The sequence below is a fragment of the Nymphaea colorata genome, chromosome 6, assembly GCF_008831285.2.
Source record: "Nymphaea colorata isolate Beijing-Zhang1983 chromosome 6, ASM883128v2, whole genome shotgun sequence".
Lineage (NCBI taxonomy): Eukaryota > Viridiplantae > Streptophyta > Magnoliopsida > Nymphaeales > Nymphaeaceae > Nymphaea > Nymphaea colorata.
The window spans coordinates 22,138,361-22,160,504 of NC_045143.1; the positions used below are offsets into that span (position 1 = coordinate 22,138,361).

At 36.0% G+C, this 22,144-nt stretch overlaps 1 protein-coding gene across 2 annotated transcripts; it reads right to left on the minus strand.

Moving 5' to 3' along the window:
• Nucleotides 1-6,224: 6,224 nt before the first annotated feature.
• On the minus strand, nt 6,225-22,144 carry LOC116256776 (uncharacterized). 2 transcript variants are annotated; one of them, XR_004173198.2, is made up of 14 exons: nt 21,873-22,144; nt 20,564-20,623; nt 20,269-20,355; nt 15,365-15,463; nt 15,113-15,208; nt 13,490-13,555; nt 13,328-13,418; nt 12,775-12,842; nt 12,321-12,386; nt 7,837-7,887; nt 7,543-7,607; nt 6,688-6,765; nt 6,510-6,587; nt 6,225-6,366 (listed from the first exon to the last, which is right to left on the minus strand). XR_004173198.2 is itself a non-coding variant. In XM_031633255.2 (13 exons), the coding sequence occupies exons 1-12, from the start codon at nt 22,092-22,094 to the stop codon at nt 6,702-6,704; spliced, it is 1,035 nt and encodes a 344-aa protein (XP_031489115.1). In that variant the 5' UTR covers nt 22,095-22,144; the 3' UTR covers nt 6,225-6,587; nt 6,688-6,701. The 2 variants fall into 2 exon arrangements, 1 of the variants encoding a protein (XP_031489115.1); XM_031633255.2 differs by having other exon boundaries at nt 6,225-6,587.

Sequence of the window (22,144 nt, forward strand, 5' to 3'; positions counted from 1 at the left end):
TATCAGTGGTGCCATCTCAATTCTTTTAGAGCAAGCAATAGGTGGCATGAGGAAAACAACCACCACTTTTTTAGCCGCAATATGGTTGTTGGGAATTTGCTGGAGTTTGGGTCTGAGTCCGCCCATGATGGGAAGGACCCAAGCATATGAGCTAATTGAAGTGACGCACCAAGCACCATCGCCCGCTATGTTAGCAGTTGCCATTTTCATTTTGATTGAAAACGTAAAGATTGATGACAAACGGAAACGGAAGAGAGAGCGAGGGGTATGGCAGTCGACTCATAAATGAAAAGATATCTATGCTCGGGAGAGAAGAAACTGTTCTGTTTGATTGCTGGGATATTGCAGTAAGGTTGGTGAAGTTGGGACTGTGAGTAAGTCATCTCTGTGGAGGCACCAGAGTTCATCCGCTGCACATCTGAGGTAACAAAAACTAATCTATTTTTTTAAGATGGGCCATACCTTTGACATAGCCAAAAGTGGTGTCAGAGCTTGGTTAGAGATAAGCTCTGTGATCTCGCGGGAATTTTTTTGCTTCATCTTGATGAATTTATTAGAATGTTGTTGCTCTTTGGAAAATGCACATATACTCCAGAGGCGGCAAGGCTGCGTGCTCCTACTGATAAATCCCTTAACCTGTAATCAGCTGGACCCATTTTCTCCAGCCAAAGGAATAACACCTTGTGTTTTTCCTTTGAAAATAATGGTAGGCATAGGAAAGAGGATGTTGCCATACCTTTTTTTTTTTTCGAGGAGGAGAAATTTTGATGGAGCAACCCAGACCAGCATATGAGCAGAAGAGGACTGGCCGAAACAGCTCCTCTTTCCTTAATCAGACGAATGAACCTGCGTTGTTTCTATTCAATCGATCCCAGGGGCAGGGCTTGCCTGAATCGCTTGCCTGAGGGAGTAGAGCATGGCGTACATCTATCTACAGAATGCATATAGTGAGGATATGGCTGCATCATTCTATAACGTGTTTTTGTCTTTTCCTGTGCCGTAGAGTCATGAGATTTTTTTGGTGATCGATGTTTAAAATGATAAATTTTTATGTTTATAAACGATGAAAACTTGTTTTGAGGCAACTAAGGGGGTGAGTGGTTCATTCTTCCGCTCATAAGAGAGGCCACTGGCTCCCTACGCCCGTTCATTGGATTGGGTTCACAAAACTAGAACACATTGTCCAAGATTTGAACACGGGTTCGGTTCACAAAACTAGAACACATTGTCCAAAATTTGAACACCAATCTTTAGAGGAGTTTGATCACCTTCCTACATTTGATACTTCATTGTGCATAAAATAATGGACTGAAAAAAAAAGTTATTTTATTATCTTATTTTAACATATTACTTTTTTTATGCATTGAATATTATTTAGTTAAATAAAATGCTCTATATTCCCTAATGCATAATGCACAAATTTTTATAATTCACATATCATATTAAAAGACCAATAATGGAGGTATGTGAGTGAGATTTTTTTTACCGTACTTGCGATTCAATTAGCAGTTCTCATTTAAGACCTCACTTGAGTAGGATCTATTAATTTTCCACCCTTCAGTCATAGCATTTAGATTTGACCATCATATGACATGACAATCCATTATCTTTTGAGAAGACAGTTATTGAGATTGAACTGGAGGGGAGGGCTGAATAAAACAAAGTTTTGGCGGGCCCATGCTTGGGATGATACTTACATGATGGCGTTTTCAATTATACATGGAAATTCCTGATATAGCGCGTGAAAATCCTCAAACATATTAGCAACTCATCAAGTCATCAAGTCATGGTAGAGAAGGAGATAATGGGAAGCAAGAACAAACAAGCTTGTTGGAAGGCCAAGTGTGGTGAGACCCAGGGCAGAAACCAGCACACTGATGATCCTTGTCATTCTAACAGGAGAGAGGGTTAACTTGATAAACATTGGTGAGAACTACGGATCAGAATATTAAGGGGCTTGCATGGCAGCAACGAGAAGAAACCTCCACCATCTCCTCTATAAGTTTGATCCTAATTCTCCTCTATTGATCCTAATTGCTTCTTCATCTTTGACACCTTACTCGTCGAGAGTAGAACTAAAACTTGGAGTCTGAGCTATCCTAGTCATCTTTCTAACTCGAAATGGGTAGAAGGCAGAGCATGTATTATGGCAGTGTGGAACCCTACCACAACTCAACAACCCCTCTAGTAATGGATATGCACTAGATTTTTCTGTCTGTTTTGGCATAGGGAGTGGAGGCATTGGGCATGCGGGAATGGATCACGTTGAGTTGTGATGGTCCGTGCATCATCATGTTGGTTGAATTTTGGGAGCCGAAGACAAGTCAGATAGACAACCAAACATGGTTTCATGGAAAACTACAAATTTCAGGCGCTACATGATCAGCAATAGAGAGACGCATGGCCAAACAACCGATTGGGGGAAGAGCGGGTTTTATGTAGGTTGGATTGGTGCCTGCTAAACCACGAATGGAGAGAGATGTGGGGTCATTGTAGCAAATTGATGGTCCTACCGAGGTACACTTCTGATCACTCACGTGTCAGTTTTTAAGATAATTTTCTGGATGACGCAAACACTGCACATTCAATGTTGTTTCCATATTTCTGCTGTTGGGCTAATAGGTCTGATTGCTGATGTGGGTGGATGCCCATGGATTCGTGTTTTGACTAAGCTTAAATGCACCAGGAAGGAAGACATCAGAATCATGGCACAAGCTTTGTGTGGGCTATCCAGAGTCAAGCATTAACCCTCAGTGGAATGAGATGCAAAGAATCTAGGCAGATGTTGATGGGAAGGATCATGATGCTATCATGAGGAAGAGAGTTCTGTGCAGATAATTTATAAGCTTCTTTGGAAAAAGAAGAGAGCATGTGGTGTCAAAGGTCAAGGATCAGATGGCTGATGAACGGCGATCGAAACACATGATGTTTTCAATGGTCACAGGACACTGTGTAAGGAACACTATGCATTCATTGATGGATGGAGACATAATGATGTATGATCAGAGCGGAACATGGGGGTGTGCGAATGACTCTTCAAGGAGTTGCTAGCATAAGAGTTCATGACGAAAGAACTTCCACTCGGGTCGATAGCAACTGAGGTTGAAAACATGGAATTATTTAAGCCTATTTCGACAGTGGATATGCAATATGTTGTGTTCTCATCTAACTGATAGTGTGTGTCAATGCAGGAAGGATTTCCTATGGGATTCCACAGACGTCATTGGAGTAGTCCAGAAAGTTCATAGTTGCAAATCAGGGTTTCTTTGCTGAGGGAAGGTTTGTCGAGAAGAATAATCAGTCCCATCCCATCTAGCAAAGCTTGAGTTATTTAAGACTATAGACCTATAGGCCTACGTAATTCAGTTTACAAGCTCATTTCAAAGGTTGTCATTAATCATGCGAAATCAATGCTTGGGCATGTTGTGGGAAGTGATCAAGCTACCACGAGGAGAGCGTTGCATGAGAATATCATCTTCACAGCCTCAAGCTTTGATTTGACCAAGGCATGCGATTGAGTGAGTAGGGGCTTTCTTCGCTAGACATTAATTTATAATTTGGGATTCTCAAAGGTATGGATAGAGAGAATCATGTTCTGTGTGAGCTTGGCATCGATTGACATCCTAATGTACAATTCCTCCAAAGAATTTTCTATCCTTACATAAGGACTGACAGGTTGACCCCTCTCCCCTTACTTGTGCTTAACAGTGATGGAAGTCTTCTCCAAACATATAGCCCATAAAGTGGATTGTCAGAGAATCCACCCCACTTAGTTCCTAGAGCCAGTAGGTGCCCTGCTATGTGAATTTTGCATATGATGCCCTGTTGTTCAGCAAGGTTGAGAGCATGATGCTTGTGAAGAATTGTTCTGCGCTGATCGTTTGGCAGCTAGTGCTGGACTTTGCATTAACACTAGAAAAATTGCTATTCTTCAGTGTTATTCCAACCGATATCAGATTCATATATTGCAAGCAATTCTGGTCTAGGAGATGAAAGCATTACCGAATACCTATCTAGGTTTTCCAATGCTCATGATTTAACTCAAGGATGAATGTTGTGCAAATCTGGTCCAGGTAGATAAAAAGTTTGCCGCTTGGAAGAGCAAATGTCTATCCATATGCAGGGAGACTTCGTCTCCTCAAATGTGTGGTGAATGCAGTAATCAGATTTTGGTGAGCTGTGTTCAAGCTACGGAGTCCAGTTATATCGACTACGGCTAGGTTTCTCTGGGGATCACAGAAAGAGAGGATTTGTAGACACTGGATCTCCTCGGTTATCATTTGCAGACCAAGCTTGGAAGCTGGAGCTAACATTAAAGATTCTCAAGAGGTTGGCATTGTTAGCAGGGCGTGCTTGTCTCTCAAGCTTTGCAATTGCCAGCTTTTGTGGGCCAAGTTCATGCATAGAAAATGCTTTCAGAATCAGAGCATGTGACTTCAACCAAGCCCAAGCATGCTTCTTGGATGTTCAGATGTATGTGGGATGCATGAAAGGAAATCAAAGCAAAAGTCACTTGGGAAATTGAGGAAGAGCGTACCATTTTGAGCAAGAACTTTAGAGTGGTATTGTCCTTCATCATGTGCTGATAGGTGAAGGAATGTCTATGTTCATGCAATTCTTATAGCTCAGTATTAAGGAGGTCATTGAGTCTGATATTGTTCTTTAGTCAAAAGATTTCCTAAAAAGGGTGTTGAGAGACCCCAAAATTATGCAACACCCTGACAAGCTTGTATTTGATGGTAAACATGCAGAAGTTGTTGCTATCAATGACATATGGCAAGCAGTGAGGAAGAAATACGCCCAGATTGCTTGGAGAAAGTTGGTGTGGCAGCATGAGGCACACTCTAGGGCATAGTGGTTTGTGTTTGTAGCCAGCCATGGGAGGTTCCCACCTTGGACCGCATAAAATAGAGTGGGATAGCCCTTGCTAGTAGATGTTGGGATTGTGGGAAGCAAGAGGAATCGACCGATCACATTTCCTTTATTTTGCAGAGAAAATATGGAGGATAATGATAGACAAGTTTGGAGTTGAAAGAATTCCCCATACTAACATGACCACTGAGATCAAATGAACTACATGCATGACACGTCCTAAAGTGGGAGCCACTGTTGCTGAAGTGGATGTCTAGATGACTCCACGTCCTCTAAGAATAGTCAAACTAATTTCTCGATTATATTCAATTAAAACAAGACATGAACTAAAGTGAATTACCTACGCTAACTAAATGCAACGTGGGAAAACAACCTATCTTATTTAACTAAGTGCATATCCTATACTTGATAAAATATGCGTAATATCTAATTTCACTATCTAATATTACATGCGTATAAATTAACATGTAAACTAAATGAGAAAATAAAGGAGAAACATTAAGAAAGTGGACCCAAGGGTGAGGACGAGCTCTGTAGAGGAGACTCTCTCTGTGAGTAATGGTGTAACAACTGGGAAGCGTTCCTTAATTGCATCAAACCAAGAAAGTAGCTCTTGGCACTGGCACATCCACAATGAGGAGAAACAGTGGGCAGATTCATAGAATAATGTGTCACATTGTTTCCTCAATTGGCTCCATTTTTTAGGGCAGATTCATGAAACGTAAATATTACTGTTGTCAAATGAACACCTAAAAGGAGTTGATCAAACATGTGCAGCTGAAGAACGACAGCTTTACATGTGCCCAATGACAAAAATGCAAACAACCATACAGGAATTTCGAACGGACTTCAGTTCTGACTCAAAGTATTATGTTCATTCGGTTTTGGGTTCAGTTCAAGCACTGTATAGACAACTTTGAGTTGTGTCAGTATCATCAACCAAGTTTGGTAATACCCTCCGTTTGAAGCAACTCCAAACCATTGATGTCCGTATAGAAGCAAGTTTCAAGTTTGGTTGTTATATAATAGGGGTACAATGCGAAACTGACGGTTGGCTCAACGATATTAGAACACATGAATTAAAGTCATCATAATCAATTCAATGGGCCTTTTGAATCCAGTGGCATTTGCCAGTCTTTTCCGATCAATGCCAGAATACGATTCCTGTTCTTCTTTTTCTTTTTTATTACATTACTATTATTTTAAAAGTTTCGGCACAATATGAGCCATGGCTTGTCCGTCTTCACAAAAAGTAAGAAAGTCAAAACGATCTGCACAGATGAGGCTTCTAGGGAGAAAAAGAAAAAAACTATGGAGATAAGTTACTCAAATGTCTTACAGGACAGCGCAAATAAATATTGGATAAGACGTTCCCTTCTTACTAATAGACAATGGCTAGGATGTTTACAAAGTGATGCAGATCACTGAGTTTCATGTCATGTCTTCCGCAACTTGCAGTAATTAAGAGTTCTGACTGTTACCTATTGCAAGAACCTGTAAACAAAGGATGTACGGCAACTAAATTTTTACAACAGAACTAAACAAATTCCAAAAACATGAAAACCGACACCAAGTCAATTTCAAAATGCTGCAACTTGATCAAGACCAGAAGAAAGGAAAATTCATTCGGCGACAACCTTGACAAATCATTTTATGTAAACAACCCAGCAATTTTAGCAGACTCAAGCATTTCCACAACCAGAATCTTCGCATTCCTGCAAGAAAATGGGTGACCAAGAGAAACGACATGAACACATTTTCCAAATGCAACTCCATGAAGACCATAAAAAAGGAAAATTTATCAGCAATAACAACCTTGTCAAATCATGTTAAGTAGGCAATCCAGCACTTTTAGCAGACTGGAGCATTTCCACAATCAGATTCTTCACATCCCTGCAATTAGATGGCAGACCCAGAGAGAGAGAGAGAGAGAGAGAGAGAGATGAAACAAATAGAAATTATATTTACTGCAAACCTTCAGGTATCATACTTAGAGTGTATGACAACATGTTTTCAGTGATCCAGCGACAGAGACACAACCCATGCTGATTATAAAGTGAGAAACGTGACACAGACAAATGCAATGTCTGAAACTGGCACTCTATGGGGATCATTTATGTCATGCAAGATTCGTGGAAGGTGGCCATGTATTTTATTGCCATTTTAAGTACTTGTTCCTATGATGGGGAAACCACTGCGTTCTGTTATGTGCCAGAATTCATGAAGCAGAAAGTGCATTTTTGTTATACCTAGTTTCAGTTCTTCTGCAGTAGAAAAAAGTCAGAACCCTTTGCCACCATGAAAGTTTCCTCGTTGCTTTGGACTTGTGAAAAAAAGGCACCTTAGTTGTCCTTTCAGGGTTCATGATAAACTCAAACAAATGGAGTGCTCTCTATCGAGCCACACACAAGAATGCATTCTCACATACTTTCTGCATATTAAAGATATCTAGCCTGATTGGCAGATTGGTTCTGTATCATCAGGATCTGTCTATAATTTTTTTCCTTTCACTTCAGGTGGTTTACTATGTGCTACATGGTCATTTTTTCATGTAGTTTTTGCCAGAAGCAAGTCTGTATGGTAGTTCAATAAGAAAAAGTCCAGTACTAACAAGTATGACAGTGCACATGCTTGGAAACAAAGCAACATTTCAACAAGTTATAAGCTTACTTCCTGTCCACTGCACGCCTTGGGAAGGGAATCCGCAGTACAAAAGTGTTCCCTTGATAACCAGCCTGCCCAACATAAATTAAGCCAGATAGACAGTTCAACCAATTTTGCAGTTAGAAGACAGTCAAACACTGCAAACAAGAATAAAGAGATGAAACTGAAAGATTTGAACAATCCAAGTACAAAATTGAGCGCACATTTTAATCAACATATTGTCCCCTACCATTGTTAACCACATCAGCCGATTAGATAAGAGGAGAGAATTAGAAATTGAAATTAGGAAACTAAAATCACCTTGACATTAAACCCATGGCTATCTACATCCAACATGTGAGCAAATTCAACCTGCACTACCACAACATTAAGCATCAATAAGAGAAAAATAATATCCAAATTCACAAAAACCGAAGACTGATGATATGCGGCAACGCTTGCAAGCACTTGCTCTCAATTGACAATCTCTTACAATTACTCGGACGTTTTACACATAGCTCATATAGTAAGCTACTATCAACATGTTTCAATCTTTGGTCACATGAGTGGTGAATTGCACATTGTTAGATGCAAACAAAACAATGTTTCTAAAATGCTATTTTTGTCTTCATCATCTTTACTGAAATTTAACTGATAAAGTTGTGGCAATTTCATGCATGGATATGATTGTAACTTTGTTCATGTAATCAGGGGTATTACTGTCTGAATCAATGCTTCCAAGTCTGCATATAACTGGACAGAATTTCTGTGACTTGCCACCTCTTTCTTTCCCTTCTCAATATCTTTCTGCAGATGTAGACTGCGGTAGTTGATCTCCCTAAATCTATCATGGATTTAGATCCAGGTTATATTCAATGCTGTGAATTCTTCCATATGGCAAAAAATCTATAATTGATTTAAAAAATTTCCTCTCCAAAGTCTTTCTTCTTTTCTTCCTCTCAGTTTTCCCTGATTTCTCTCCAAATTTTTGCTGCAAATATAAACTGTTCACATGTTTGGTTTCCTGGATATTCATGCCATCTTTGTGATCACTCTTTTCACTGGGAAGCTCAAAGGCCTAATTCCTAAACAATCTGTTCTTGTATCTCTAGATGCAACATCAGACTTCCCAATCCTAAATCATCTCCTTTCCTCATTCATTGTTTGAAAAACCCAATCATAATTTGCTCTTCTTGTCCACCAGTTGCAAGACCCTAAGTTGTTAGGGTTTTGCAATTGGTCTCCAGGATATGATATTTTCAACGAAGTAGTTCACTTAAAAAAGGCTGTTTATTAGTTGAAACAAGTTTTAAAGGTCTAATATGATATTACATCTTATTATTCAGATACTGCTTTTTTGAATTAAAAATATCAACTGATGGCATTGTATTTTTTTTTTATCACAGAAAGTGATAAAATATAATGAAACAAGTCAAGAAATTTCTAAAAGATGACTTTGAAATGCCTGATTTAAGTTTCCTCGTATATATTATTGGCTTAGGAATGGGTTATTTGCAACAAGGATACCTATTATCACAATTCAAGTTTGCAGCTAATGTTGACAGTATTGAGATAGTAGATGACAATGTTGTTAAGACACTTGAAGCTCCTGGTGTGAAGATGAGGATTAATGACGATAAATTTTTGACAAATTCTACACCATTTGTGAATTAGTCGATGATGTTTCTTATTTAATTATCAATAGACCAGACATTGCACATGTAGTTCATGTGGGTAGTGAGATTCAACATGCTCCTACTTTAGTTAACACAAAAGGTGTCATAAGAAACTTTTGATATATCAAAAATATTTTTAACAAAGAATATTTTTATCATTTTTCTTCTTTAGACAATTGCTTATATTGATACTGACTAGTGGGGAGATCCCAATAATCGGTAGGCCATTACTAGGTCTGTAGGTCTTGTATATTTTTAGATACAATAATTTCATAGAGAAGCAAGAAGCAACAAAAGATTTGTCATCCACTGAAGCAGAATATGGAGTTATGACCTTAACTAAAAATTGTTTGGTTAACAAGTTTGATCAAAGATATGAGAATCAACTTAGAAGGACTATTTATTATGGTATGACAGCAAAAGTGCCATTTGTATTTCCATTAATCATACATCCAATGAGTGAACCAAACACATTGAATTAAATTATGCCCCTTGTGAGAGAAAAAATTCTGAACAAGACCATTGAATTATTCTGTTACATCAGATTTTTAGTCAGCAGATTTCTTCACCAAACAGCTTGGAGCTCCTTGATTTTCTTTTCTTCCTAGCAAACTTTTGGTGATTTCACCATAAGTTCCATGGGGAGGGGTTATCAATGTATTTTTTGTAATTATTTATTTTCCTTATTGTTTATCATTTTTTTTTCTACTTTCTCGGTCTCTTTTGGTGTTGTTGAAATAGTTTTGGGACCTCTGTCACATACTTGTGGGGTGCGGCAATTTTTAAAAGAACTTGGGTGAAAGTACAACAATATATATATATATATATATATATATATATATATATATATATATATATATATATATATATCATTACTTTTTTTATGCATTTTTTTTTTAATTTTCTAATCATTACTTTATTGAAATAAATGCAAACGAGGGGAAATGAGCAAGAGGGGAGAGAGGGAGGGAAAAATAAGAGAGGAAAACAAGAGAGATGAAGAGAGAGGGTGGGTTTTTACAGATATCTTGCTACATTGAAGTGGCTAGTCTTTGGTCATCAGTCATCGGAAGAAACTGGCTTTTGCACTTGCAGGTCTTTGGTCATAAAAGAAACTGGCTTTTGCCCTGGATCGCTGCAAGCAGGATGCTGGAAGAAGTGACTGTATTTTCCTTAATCGTAGAGAAGGGCAAGCATGGTCAGCAGCCCACGTGCACCCAACTCACGTTTACAGCATCTGAAGCTGAAGCAGGACCCAGGCCAAATCCTCACTCACACCAGTCATGTAGATGCGGGTGCTGCACCTATGTTGGTGCATCGATGTACACATAGGTTGGGGGTCGGAACTTTATAATGGCTAAACTACCTGGAAGGATTTACTAGAAGATGTGAGTCAAAGAACCAGTTATCATATTTTATGAACATAAGCAACCTATTGAAACGGTTTACATTATGTTTATTACAACAAGTCCTTAGGAAAGTTATTGACCTATCATCCGTCACACCTAAATATCAACTAGTAAACTTCTTTATAGAAACTCTTGCATCACCGTTTTTCCTAGCAAACATTAAGTTAGAACACCTGAAATTTTCTCTCCTTTTTTTTCTTTTTTCAGGAGAGGGTCTTAAATTTTGTGTATGAATGTGTCCCTAATCTCTATGCACACACACACACACACACACACAGATATATATATATGTATATATATAGTACTTGTGCATATGTTTATACTTTATACCTAATGGATTATTACATATACATACATATAAACATACTCTATATAATATTTCATACACCCTACTTTTAACAATAGGGAATCATGGTTTCCATTAATAACATTCCACCAGCCAAGTAGCCATAAGCTTAACTAAGTGTTAGGCTATTTGATAAAGAGTATCTCAAACATATGATGAAGTTTAACCATGAGCAGACTGCATCCATCGGGCAAATATGGGTTCGACTAAGAAGTATTTTTCTGGAGTACCAAAAGCAAGCATGAAATCAAGAAAGACACATAGAAGAACATTAACTGAAACACCGTACCTATGGGCAGGCAAAGAAACTGAAAATTTCACGCGGTATCTTTTGTTGAAAAACAATCTACTTGTTTTTGTACCCTTTGTTCAAAGAGAAAATGGATCAGAAAATATTGGATTAAAACCCATGGGACTTAAAGAATGACGGAAGGGAATAAAAGAAAATAATAAAGAAAGGAAACCAGATTTCAAATACATAAATTCAAATTCTGAAAGGTCCTTTATGATTCTTGAAGAATGAGGGACAAGGGGATTGATCGAGAAAAACTTCTTTTTCTTATTATAAGAACATTGTCAGTTGATCTGTATATAGTCTGGTGAAAAAATAATCTTCCTCTCTACCATAATTCAAAATGAAACATGTACAATTCAAACACAAAAGCATGACTAGTTACTCTTCAAGATAAATTGGACGAAGGGAGGAGATTCTCAAAACAAGGAAGAAGATCTAATCCCTTCAAAATAGTTGAATGAGGAGTGGTATAAGGTGGTCATCACTACAAAAGGATATTGATAAACCCCCCAAACCATGGGTCTTGCACAATATATGTGTGTATGTATGTATTTATGTGTGTGTGTACATATATATATAATGCATACACTAAGACATACGTATATACATAATATATATAATATCCGATATACATTTCTATATGTACTTCACTGTATTCCTATCCTTTTCTTTAATAAATGGCAGAGTGGTCATCGTGGAAGATCCCTCATTCTAAAATTCTGGCAGCAAGGCATAGTGCAATAGCTAGATGGCTGTGTTTATGTAAACAAAGGCTTTTGCAGCTACTATTATGTTTTCGTCCTTCTATGATTAATTCAATGAAAGGTATAATTTTTCTAGGTTATGCTTTTGCACTTATAAGCTTCTATCTTGTGAATGTGTGTAGCTCTTAGATGCGAATATGATTCACAATTATATTCATGTTTTTGGAGTAATACCTCAATTAATTACTCATGGGGAATGCAATTCCTAACAACCTTTTGAGTTTTGACATACATTAACAAAATTTTGTGGGTTATAAAAGAGTCGCATATCATCTTAAACACTTGTCATCAGTCATACCACTAAAGCAAAGATACCTTAATTGAAGTTGAATATTGCACAATTGCTTTAGTATCATCTGCATGATCTCGATTCATATGAGACTGCAAAATTTGAAACGGTGTGAGAGATACACTTTATATATATATATATATATATATATATATATATCGCGAGAGAGAGAGAGAGAGACACACACACACACACACACATGTAGACAAAAGACCTTCCATCTGATCTTTCTCAAAGTTTGAATTTCCCTTTTTCTGAAAACGAAAGGAAAATGAGGAATTTATAAAAATTGACAAAGAATCCTCTGCACACACACATATATATATATAGATAAAAAACCTTCCATCTGATCTTTCCCAAAGTTTGAATGCTTACACTCTGAAAACCAAAGAAAAATGATAATTTATAAAATTTGACAAAGATTCCTCTGCAGAAAAAATCCTATTTCAAACTTCTATCACCATAGATAAACTACATTACCGAGATGGGTTTTGAAAATTGAGATATTTGATCCACTTTTGCAGCTTTATATTCCTCCCCTGTAAATTCTGGAAGATATTCACAACCAATTACAAGGTTGTAGTGCAACTACCTTTAAGTTCTTAGAAATGTTCTATAAGTAGAGTCAACAATTTTCCATTTGAAAACCAATCACAAGAAGTCTAAAAAATAGACAATTGCATGTAAATAACAAAATCTTACCACAAAAAACAGAAGATGAATAATATAAAAATCTCTAGTTACAAATAATAGTGTGCACATAACAAACAAACAAGAGGAAGCATAATTCAAGAACTCCACCAGTCTGTTAAGGGTTTCTTAGTAGTTGATCACATATATAATGAGTCAATTACATCAGAAAAAGCATAACCTTAATCTACAAAATATGTCAGAGAGGACTGGACAGTTTTTGTTCGACCTTGTCAGTCTTCTTCATGATAGGTGCAGAAAGGCATGGCATGTCATGAACCTACAGCTTTGAGCATATAAATAAAAAAAAAATCTTCTTTTCTAAAGCTTGGTCATATCATACCTCCTGAACGTAGAAATGCAGTAGCAACCCCAGACACATAGTGTACAGCCTTTGGTTCAATTGTCATAAACTTGAAGTCGCCAAAATCAACCTTCAATAGAAAAGAACATGTTCACTATAGCACTCAACAATCAGCAAAAATTTTACAACGTGAACTACTACCCAGAAGGCCTCAGGATGTCTTTTCAGGTATAAACTGCGGACTACATCTCTTTTCTCCTCAGGAACCTGTGATAAGAAACCCATGAATAAGTGAGCAACTATCAGAAACAATAGCAATGTAACAACTGCACCATAAAAAAGAATTACACAAACGAAAAATATAGAGTTCAAGATAGTTCTTTGACCACACATTTTGGTGAGTATCAGAAGAGCTTTTCATGCTACAAAAGATTGAAAACCAACAGATAGATGCCACACATTTTGGTGAGGATCAGAAGAGCTTTTCATGCTACAAAAGATTGAAAACCAACAGATAGATGTATGATACCAGTTCGACAAAGTAAACTGGGGTCAAATAAAATCTCACTGCTTCCCCATGTTGCGTACTTTATCACAGTTCACAATTTCTATTCGAAAAATACATTTTCTTTAACGAATATCAGAAATCAAAGAAACAAAGGAACCTCTTTCTTTTCAAAAAATTGTTGCCATATGTTATAAAACTAAAACCAAATAGTTCAAGTTGTTTCACACTGCTAACAGTTCACTTTGTCAGCCCCAAGGAACTCACACACTTGGCACATAGTCTCACTTAGGAAACAGAGTGATGAATACCGTCAAACCAACAGACAGATGCACGATACCAGTTCGACAAAGTATATACATGATTTACAAGTATATGTCATATATATTATATACATATATCGTAGATGTGTGGGTGTTTTTACCTTCATTTTATTGATTTTATTAATAAACCAAGTTTGACCAACTCGAGAAACTGATCTCAATGGTTCCAACTAAACTTTCAAGACAACTGAGAACATGAAAAAGAATCTACACCTTTATTTGCTTATTTTTTGCATATTATAAGTACAATTCCTAAATAACCTCTAGTTTGGCTAGTCACGAAGTACTCCTAAAACATACAATTTTGAGGCATCTGGTGTGATTTCATCATTTGGACCACATATAAGTTTTTAAAAATGTCCAAACTATGTCATGTATAGGCCTTATCTACAAACTTTTATGGGAAAGATGTAGAACAATGTGAGTAAGAGGCTCAACATTTGGCTCTTTAAGACGAGAATTTGCAGATATTTTCTCCTTCTCATAGTGAAGACATATTGTTATTGAGTATATTTCATGAACACAAAGTTTCATGAACACAAAGTTGATTGCCAGAATAACATGATTAAATTGACTTTAAATTTTCCTTTTCCTAAAAGATCATTTCTGGCACAACCTAACATATACTTTCTTTGTCTATGAACTAATGAAATTATGAAACTAATGTATAATGTAGAAGCCAAAAAAAAAAAAAGAAAAAGAAAAAGACAAGGTGAACATCTGATTGACAAAATCAGAATCAAACCAGTATGACATTTCAATTTTTGTAAAGAATTAGAGTTCTGGGGAACTAGGAGAAATATACCCAAGAATACAATGTTCTAAACATCAGCCAATACATACTATGAAGCATGAACCATACATACACCACAGTTGAACAAACTTATGCCACAAAGAAACATCCCATAAATTTCAGGGGCAATCCGCATACTAGTAATAATAGAAAGGTGCACCATGAAACTAGAATAACATCGCAAAACATAGAAAATAACGTACAAAAATAGCATCACCATAAAGAGTGACTACTAGTTCACTCTTATCTTCAGGATCCCTTGTCACAAGCAAACAGCATTTAGGATTCGACATAAGGTTCTGCAAACAGCCAACATGTTCAAGAAATTAACCTTGCATTAATCAGAAACCAAATATGCAGCATGAAAAAGAAAATTGTCCTCCATATAAAGGAGCTCAAAGGGGAACACCAAAAAGTTCTTTTTTGGTAGAAAAATAAACGCACAATGAAAATACCTTCATATGGACCGACAAAGAACTGATTGATAATATTGGAGACCCGCTGCCATCACAAGTGAAGTCAACTAGAGAACCAGATGGGTAACCTTCATGCTTCTGAAGATATGAAATAAGATGATGAGTAAAGAGTACAGCCGGAAAACTTCCGACCCAGCACCATGAAAGACAAGGTGAAGGAAAAAAATTAACCATATAAAACATCTATCAGTAGGAAGAACTTCATCGGTGCTAGACAATTCCATTGGCATGTATAACAAATAAAAATAAAGATGTCCAGAAAAGACAAAAGAAAGCAAAGGAATTACAAAGCAGGAAATCTAAAGTATCAAACTTGAAAAATAAATATGTAGTTTACGTGCTTAAAAATTAACTATGCACATTAAGTACTTGCTTTTACAAATTTTTACAACTAGATCAAGGGCATTTTCTCCATTTTCAGGGACCGGCAATATATGATGTCAAAAGCTTAGCCAGGCCCTCAGGCTTGGGTGGTCACCTAGCCTAGTTATTCCTAGGCGATTTACCATTTGAAAACATGTATGCCATCACTGCCTTGCTTAGGCACTCAATAACCGGTTTTTTCTTTGACAACATAAAGTTTTGTTCTTTTTTCTCTTTTCTGAGAGATTTGTTTTCTTCTTCAGTTTTTATGCATTCTTTTCATTTTGTTGCTTCATGTGATTTTACATTAAAAATTTATACACGTAATGCATGTGCACATCCACTCCTAATTAAAATCACAGTTATAGTGCATATATTTTTAATCCTTTGAATATTTATATGTTTCTTTTGGTTTTCTGAACTCTACTTTGCATATGTGGGTACCATTTTTTAATAACATTTTCTTGTTTATTAGAATGACAATTGAAGACAGTATTATAACAAACAGTAAGTTCAAATGAAAGTTGTGATATTGAGATCCACTTTTTTAGTAAGATTAGTATATTTAGGGTCTTGTTTTAGGACTTCAGGTTCTAGCTATTGGCATCTAAGAAACTATAAGATTTTTCATGCCATATAACATTGAAAAGAAGTGATATTTACTTGCGAACTTTTTTCTTATGTTATATAGCTTGTAAACATTAATTGTTCAACTTTATTAAATTTGATATTTCAAACTGTTAGTTATGCATATTATCATGTTATGAAAGGCTTAATGCATTTATGTTACTGTGCTTTCCCATTATTTTATTGTTTTAACTTATAAATTGATAGTTACAAGTTTTTTACAGAGAAATGTTTCAGTTTTATCATTAATTTTAACAATTTTGCATTTTATTGATTTCCTTTTCTGAGGGGAAACCACTTAATTCGCCTAGTGCTGCCTAGCCCCACCAGGCTCTAGGAGTATATAACTGCCTAGGCTACATCTGATGCATTTGACAACATAGCTGGCAAAGAAGGACATTGAATATCAGAGAGTGAGAAGTTATGCGCAGATCTTGCTTTTCCATGATAGAGTTGCAGAACGCATTATCAATGATGAACCTATATATAAGTGCATGTTCATGCTGAGAAAGAAAAAAAATGTTACAAAAGATCTTTAGCAAGTAGTGGCAATAAAAGGATGGCTACAGAGAACAAATCCAAAAGAAACAACAGTTTAGCTCATTAGTTGTTGGTAAGTTTTCACTCTAATGAAACTCTAGTCACGCACATGAGAAGTTTTTCTATCCAATGTAACAGACCATGCAACACTTGTCAAACCCTGCCAGAAAACTCCAGGCTGTTCTGGCTAAAAGTTAGGGTTAAGCTCATAGTCACCAAAAAAAAAAAAAAAAATCTCAGTCTTCTATCAGCAAGGTCTTCCTTCCAGTAAATTTGTTCTTATTGGCAAAATATGGGTAATTACAAAATTTAATAAATATAAAAATTGAAAACATAAACAAAAATAAAAAAAATATTAAAATGTAAAAATCCCAAATAATGAATTAATGCATATTTTTAAAAAATCACAATGAAAATAGAAACATGTTATTTTTGGTTTTGGCAACGTATACCAAGAACACCTCAATGTTTTTGTACATGTTCTATTTGTTTTCCTTATTTTTCCATTTTAAGGCAATATTATGAAAAGAAGGTATACTTGTGAGAAGTATTTAGCCCATAGGCAATGGCAATGTAATGAAACAACTCCAACCACTGTTCTTCAATGTATAAGGAATATATTTCACAAACAAGAAAGGAAAAAAATTATAATTCAATCCCAGAAAGGCTGTCAAGACGCCTTATTTAGAAGTAGTAGTTGAAACCTGCTCAAAATAGAATAAAAGAGAGAAGAGGACCTGGCATTAGTGCCAATGGCTCTGCCGAGCAAAAACTTAAAAAAACAAAAAAAATTAAAAAAATAAAATACACTAAACCTTTCTTTGAAAAATTGCAAAAAATATCATAATAAAAATATGATAAAATGTGTTCACTATAATAATGTTTTCCAAGACATCATGATCTTTTCATCTTTTTTCTTAATTTTACTGTTTTTAGTGCAATATCTTGAAAAAAGCAGTGATATTTGTAACAGTGGTATGGCCAAATGGACAGTGAAACAAATTGCTGATCTTGATGTACAATGAATGAGTAGTGTGCTTTCCACTCACAAACTCACTCTAAAGAGCAAAAAATGCTCTTCAATATTAACTCAAATCACAAATACACTTCACAAACAAGTGAAAGAAAAAATTATATTCAATTCACAAAGGCTGTCAGAAACCTTATTTACAAGAAGGAATTCAATCTCTTAAAAAGACCAAAAGAGAAAAGAGGAACTAGCAGTTGGTACCAATGGCTAGCTCTGCATAAAACAAAATACAAAAAGGAAATAAAATCACAAAAACGATGGAGAAAAAAATACAAAAATAAACACAAAACTGGACACAGCCAAACAAGCTCAAAATCACTGCTTTCTTTTTTCCTGAAATAAATGGATCCTTTCACTTTCATTACAACCAACATCATCCTATATATATATATATATATATATATATATATATATATATATATTATGTTTATATATATGCCACCCATGTGTAATGTGATATTTATGTATGCTTTGAACACTCCCTTCCTCAACCAACACTTCCCCACACCCCATCTCCCCCCACCAAACCCCCCCCCCAAAAAAAAACCCACCTCTCTCCAAAACTTATTGTGTAACAAGCGCAAGTTTGCTATACAAGAGCTTTCATAAAGTTCACAACTGACTCAGGGTGTAACATATGATAAGATGGTCGTTGTCAAACATCCCTGTCAAAGAAGATGATAATCCACCTCTATAAGCTTTGTTTGGTCATGAAGGAAAAAACCATCTATATGATCAGGCTTTCTGTCATTTTACATACTGTGAACCTAAGCAGCCAAATCATGACTTGCCACAAACCAGAAACCCTTATACCAGCTTGTCTCATTAGGTTTTCTGAGAAAGAGTGAGAGATAACTTTGATGATATAGGTGATATTTTAATGATTTCAGAAACACAAAAAAGAAAAATGAGTGAATAATTAAACAAAGTTAAAATAAAGAAAAAGAGAATAAGGAGAAAAAAATGGAAAGCGTAGGGAGAGAAAAAGAAGAAATGTGCTCCTCTAATAATTAAGAAAGTCAAAATAAAGAAATGTATTCTCTACAAATGGAGGGTAACACAGTAAAATGACTAAAAAAAGCTAGTGGTTTCATTCTGCTATTTGGAAAGGAGAGGTTTTCTGTGAACAACTTCTTAGTTCAATGTGAAGATCCAAAACAATAGCTTCTTTTTGTTGTATTAGCAAGAGTTGGGCACTTTTTTGTAAATATTCATGTATATGTGTGTATGTGTATGAAAAAGATATATATTGATATAAATACATTTTCTAACAATTCAGCATATAAGAAAATCTTGTGGCAGTGAAAACAAAAGTAACTTTTAATGACTAAAGGAAATGAAAAAGGAAAGCATTTACAATTGTCAGACAGATATGTCATCTGACATCCAATAAAGGTTCATCATAGACACACAACTAGCTAGAGACTAGAGTACCTTAGCTACTTCATTGTTAAGATACACATCATAGAATATGACATGACATGTGTGACATTAATATGATGGAATAAACAAGAAACATAAATAATGTTGTAAATCCTTAGCTTTAAAGAAGCATTCTCAATTCATGTATGAGATGAACAGGAAGCATATTTTGGATTTAATTCCCCAACTTCAGAGAAACATTTGAGATCAATGTACTGCAGTGAGGACCAAAACAGAAGTACATTGAATCTCATATTTCATCTGATAAAAACTACCCTTTGCCCTATATACTATAGGAAATTAGAGATAGATTTGGATAGCTCAGAGCTTTTACAATATTTAGAATAATGCTGCTCATAAATCCTTTTTCTGAGGCATTCACAAAAATATGGTGTGATATGAGCAATTTCTCAGACTTTAAGAGCAAGAATCTTCAATTGGTTTATCTGTATTGCTTCAGTTAGGTTGTGATATGGATCTAAAGCATACACTGATATGGATAGCTTTAAGTTGCCCTTTAGTGAACAGAGGTACATCATGACTGGAAAAAAGAAGATACATGTTGAACTTAGAGGATACATATTACACCATGATTGTGAATCAGAAGAAAGGTTTCAATAATGGCAATGAAACGACAACTTGATTTGGCGTCTCGCAAGGGATTTGCAATTTCTATTGCTTCTTACAGTCAAACAAAAAATTTTTAGAATTACTGCATCTATATGAATGAAGTCATGAACCAGAACAGATCACTTTGGGATTCTGGTTCTTCCCCAAACAAAAATGAATCTATTCGATGAATTAAAAATGCAAAGTCCGTCACCAAGTTCACATGGATTCTCTAGGCTATTGATGAGTACTCCTGATTCATGTAAAAGCAATGTTCAGGGGAACAAAGAACCTGAGAAAATGTAGAAAGAACACCCCTTAAGTTGTTGTCCAGCATTGTCCGAACTTCATCAACCGGTGATAAACGAGCAGCTTTTTCCTACAAGGAAAATATTAATCTTTAACTTATCAGGTAAGTGGTCAGAATTTAGACTGATTAATTTTTGCATACAGAAATAAAGTATTATACCAGTACAGGGTGAACTTCTGAGAAGCCAAAAAAGAAGATTGAAGAAGTCCAAGAGTTGAAAAGGAGAACAAACAAAAAAAAAAAAACCTGAGATATCTATGTTGAAGCATATGTTTACCTGATGAGATTCAAGAAGATTGTAGAAATTTCCCCCATTGCTTACATCTCCAGGAGTTGTCTAAATTGGAACAAATTCCAAATGAACTTATGTATTAGAAGGACAGTCTGCCTTCTCTCAGTCCAGCTCTGTAAATGCAATAAGCTGACTGACACAAAAACACTAATATATTCCAAAAAACATACAAACTGATCAAATAACATGACTTATGTTCCCAGAAACATTGCAAATTCACCACAATCATTCCAGCCTAAAGGTCATACAGATAATTATCAAAAAAGGTCTCAAGATCTACCGAAAGGAGCATTAACTTGTGGTAATAACTCGTTGAATAAATTTTATACCATCTTTTTCTATACTTAATGTGTCATTCAAACAAGTCGAATGCCAGTCCGCAAAAAAAACCCTTGTAAAAAAAAAGGGAGGGGACTCATAAAGCTACTTACAAGAACATAAGGTTACATACAACCATTTAGAGATGCTTAGGCTATTGTATAACGATTCAGACACACAAAATAGTTCTGCAGTATATTTTCTTATGTCCATTATAGAAGAAGAGCATAAAAAAGAGAAAATATGTCTATCCACGAAAGGTTAAAAAGATAACAGAAACACAGAACATGATGGAACAAGGTAGTTAGGACTACGTTAGTGTTTTCATACAAGATCAGATGCAGATGGTATCCAGCAAAAGTATTCAGAAGCACAACCATGATAGGATGAGCACCAAATCGTATCTACGAGTAAAAGTTTTCACTATGTTAGACAACCACTCAGATGTATGGTATGAGCTGAGGCCATCTACAGATGATATACTCTTTGCCAAAATTCGTAACTTCATGTGACAAAAATTATAACTGTCTTATAAGGCTGTTCTCCATTTAAATGTTGAATTATACATTGTTCTTTTCAAGCAATTCTTTGGTAAAAGCTAATGAGGTGCCTTTGGAGGCATCGAATTAGTGCCACCTTTCTCAACCAGGAAATGGAGAAACTTTAAAACACAACTATGTGGAGAACTTGACATTGCAAGAACGAAACAGAAAAGAGAAGGAATCATTTATCTGACATACGTAGCTCTAAAAATCTTCAACCATTAATATTTGCCTACACGGTATATCTAAACATTTTTAATTATAAAGATTTCTCCACTTGCATACATCTGAAGAAGCTTCAATTACCAATAAAACATGCTCCATACTTGATATATATACTCCAAAACAAGGAACAAGTTTATCAAAAATATATCTACGACAACAAAAACCATCTAATTTGACGCACACGCGCAGAGAGAGAGAAGAGAAACTACCTGTTGAGATGGCTGAGAAGACGAAGATTCCATGGCCGAAGCAAGGTATAAGGTTTTAGAACGACCCAACCGCTGCTGGGGTCGAGTGAGCCTGGGATTGGAACTCGGAGCGAAGGAGGAAAAACATCGAAGAATAAAGCGGCCATGTATATATGGTAAGAAGTAGGTATGGCAGGTGGAAGGCCTCACCAGAGACGCAGACGTCACCCCCACCGCCACCATCTCTCTCTCTCTCCCCCCCTCTCGCGGCACCAATGTCTTTGAAAATAAAA